At 33.9% G+C, this 1,643-nt stretch overlaps 1 protein-coding gene across 1 annotated transcript in view; it reads left to right on the top strand.

The window, feature by feature from the left end:
• The window catches only part of LOC103681300 (eukaryotic translation initiation factor 1A, X-chromosomal), a 23,939-nt gene that overhangs the window by 4,810 nt on the left and 17,486 nt on the right, over positions 1-1,643 (top strand). The window contains exon 4 of the mRNA XM_008710838.2: positions 419-469. Coding sequence (XP_008709060.1) covers positions 419-469 — 51 coding nt within the window. The remainder of the gene's footprint in view (positions 1-418; positions 470-1,643) is intronic.

The following is a 1,643-nucleotide window of genomic DNA, read 5'->3' as shown; positions in this document are numbered from 1 at the left end:
TGGTGGCTGATTTTCATATATTTTGAATAATTGATTATCATTTGAGTGGATTGTGATTAAAAACCTCTGATGTCCATGTCACAAATGATGCTTCTTTTGTGATTTTTAAACTACTTAAAATTATTAATATTTTAACATCCTAAATTAGAAAATTTGAAACTAACTCAAGTGTATAGTACAGTTTTTTTCCTGGTATGCTAAAACTACATAAACTAGACGAATTTTGCTTCTATATACATGTTTATGTATAAATACACACATGAAGTGTGGTATATATATGCTGCTGTTTTTCCTTAATTCTTTATAGGAACTTTTTTCCACACTGGGTGAATTTTTTTTTGTTGGGAGAATGGTTTAACATTCTTTTTTCTTACTTGTTTTTGATTAAATGTGGTATGCAGTAAATTTTCTTTTATAGGTTTGGATAAATACCTCAGACATTATATTGGTTGGTCTTCGAGACTATCAGGTAACAAATACACTTAAAGTTATATTGTGTCCTTATGTTTAATAAGTCATTAATGCTTAGAAGAGACAATATGGATATGTTTGATTAGTTCTAGGCATTTATGAATCCTCACCATTCTATTTTCAAAATATATTAAGGGCCAGTGATGTTCAAGACTGTAGTACTTGCCTAATTCAGAATAATTCCCACAGAGATTAATGATACATGTATGTTATGAGAAGACTGGCTGATTCAATATTGTTCTTTATGTATAATTTTTCTTTAACTATAGTATGCAGTACATACTCTCTTACAAAGTTTGGATAGATACCAAAGATTAGTCTGTTCATATTCGTTTAAAGGCCAGTTAAATTTTAGGCATTATGCTGGGTATTCCAGGGATTATGGTTCCCAAAAATGCCTGTCTGTGAAATATTTTTTTTTTAAGTTTTCTTTATTTATTTATAGAGCGAGATAGCAAGAGAGAGCACAAGCAGGGAGAGAGAGAAGCAGCCTCCCTACTGAGCAGGGTTCAATCCCAGGACCTTGGGATCATGATCTGAGCCGAAGCAGACACTTAACTGACTGAGCCAGCCAGGGTCCCCTCAGTCTGTACAATATTGATGTGGACTAATATCTTCACTGTTCCGTGGTGCAATGAGAAGATATGTGGTTATATGGTTTTTCTCATGAAGCTAAATTGTGTTTTCTTTTTTAAAAATATTTTTTAAGTTACTTTTTCTGAAATGAAGTGATAGTCTATATGATGGTGATTTTTATTAGGGTTCTTGTCGTAACAAAAATTTAATAATGTCATGGTAGGATCTCATCATCAATTAGAAATTTTTTTATAATAATTTTTTTTATTATATTATGTTAGTCACCATACAGTACATCCCTGGTTTATGATGTAAAGTTCGATGATTCATTAGTTGTGTATAACACCCAATAAACCATGCAATATGTGCCCTCCTTACTACCCATCACCAGCCTATCCCATTCCCCCCGCCGGAGCCCTCAGTTTGTTTCTCAGAGTCCATAGCTCTCATACTTCATTCCCCCTTCTGATTCCCCCCTCTTTTTTTAAAGATTTTATTTATTTATTTTACAAAGAGAGAGACAGCCAGTGAGACCGAGAACACAAGCAGGGGGAGTGGGAGAGGAAGAAGCAGGCTCCCAGCAGAGGAGCCTAATG

The sequence above is a fragment of the Ursus maritimus genome, assembly GCF_017311325.1.
Source record: "Ursus maritimus isolate PB19 chromosome Y unlocalized genomic scaffold, ASM1731132v1 scaffold_Y1, whole genome shotgun sequence".
Taxonomy (NCBI): Eukaryota; Metazoa; Chordata; class Mammalia; order Carnivora; family Ursidae; genus Ursus; species Ursus maritimus.
This window is presented reverse-complemented; position numbering and strand designations above follow the sequence as displayed.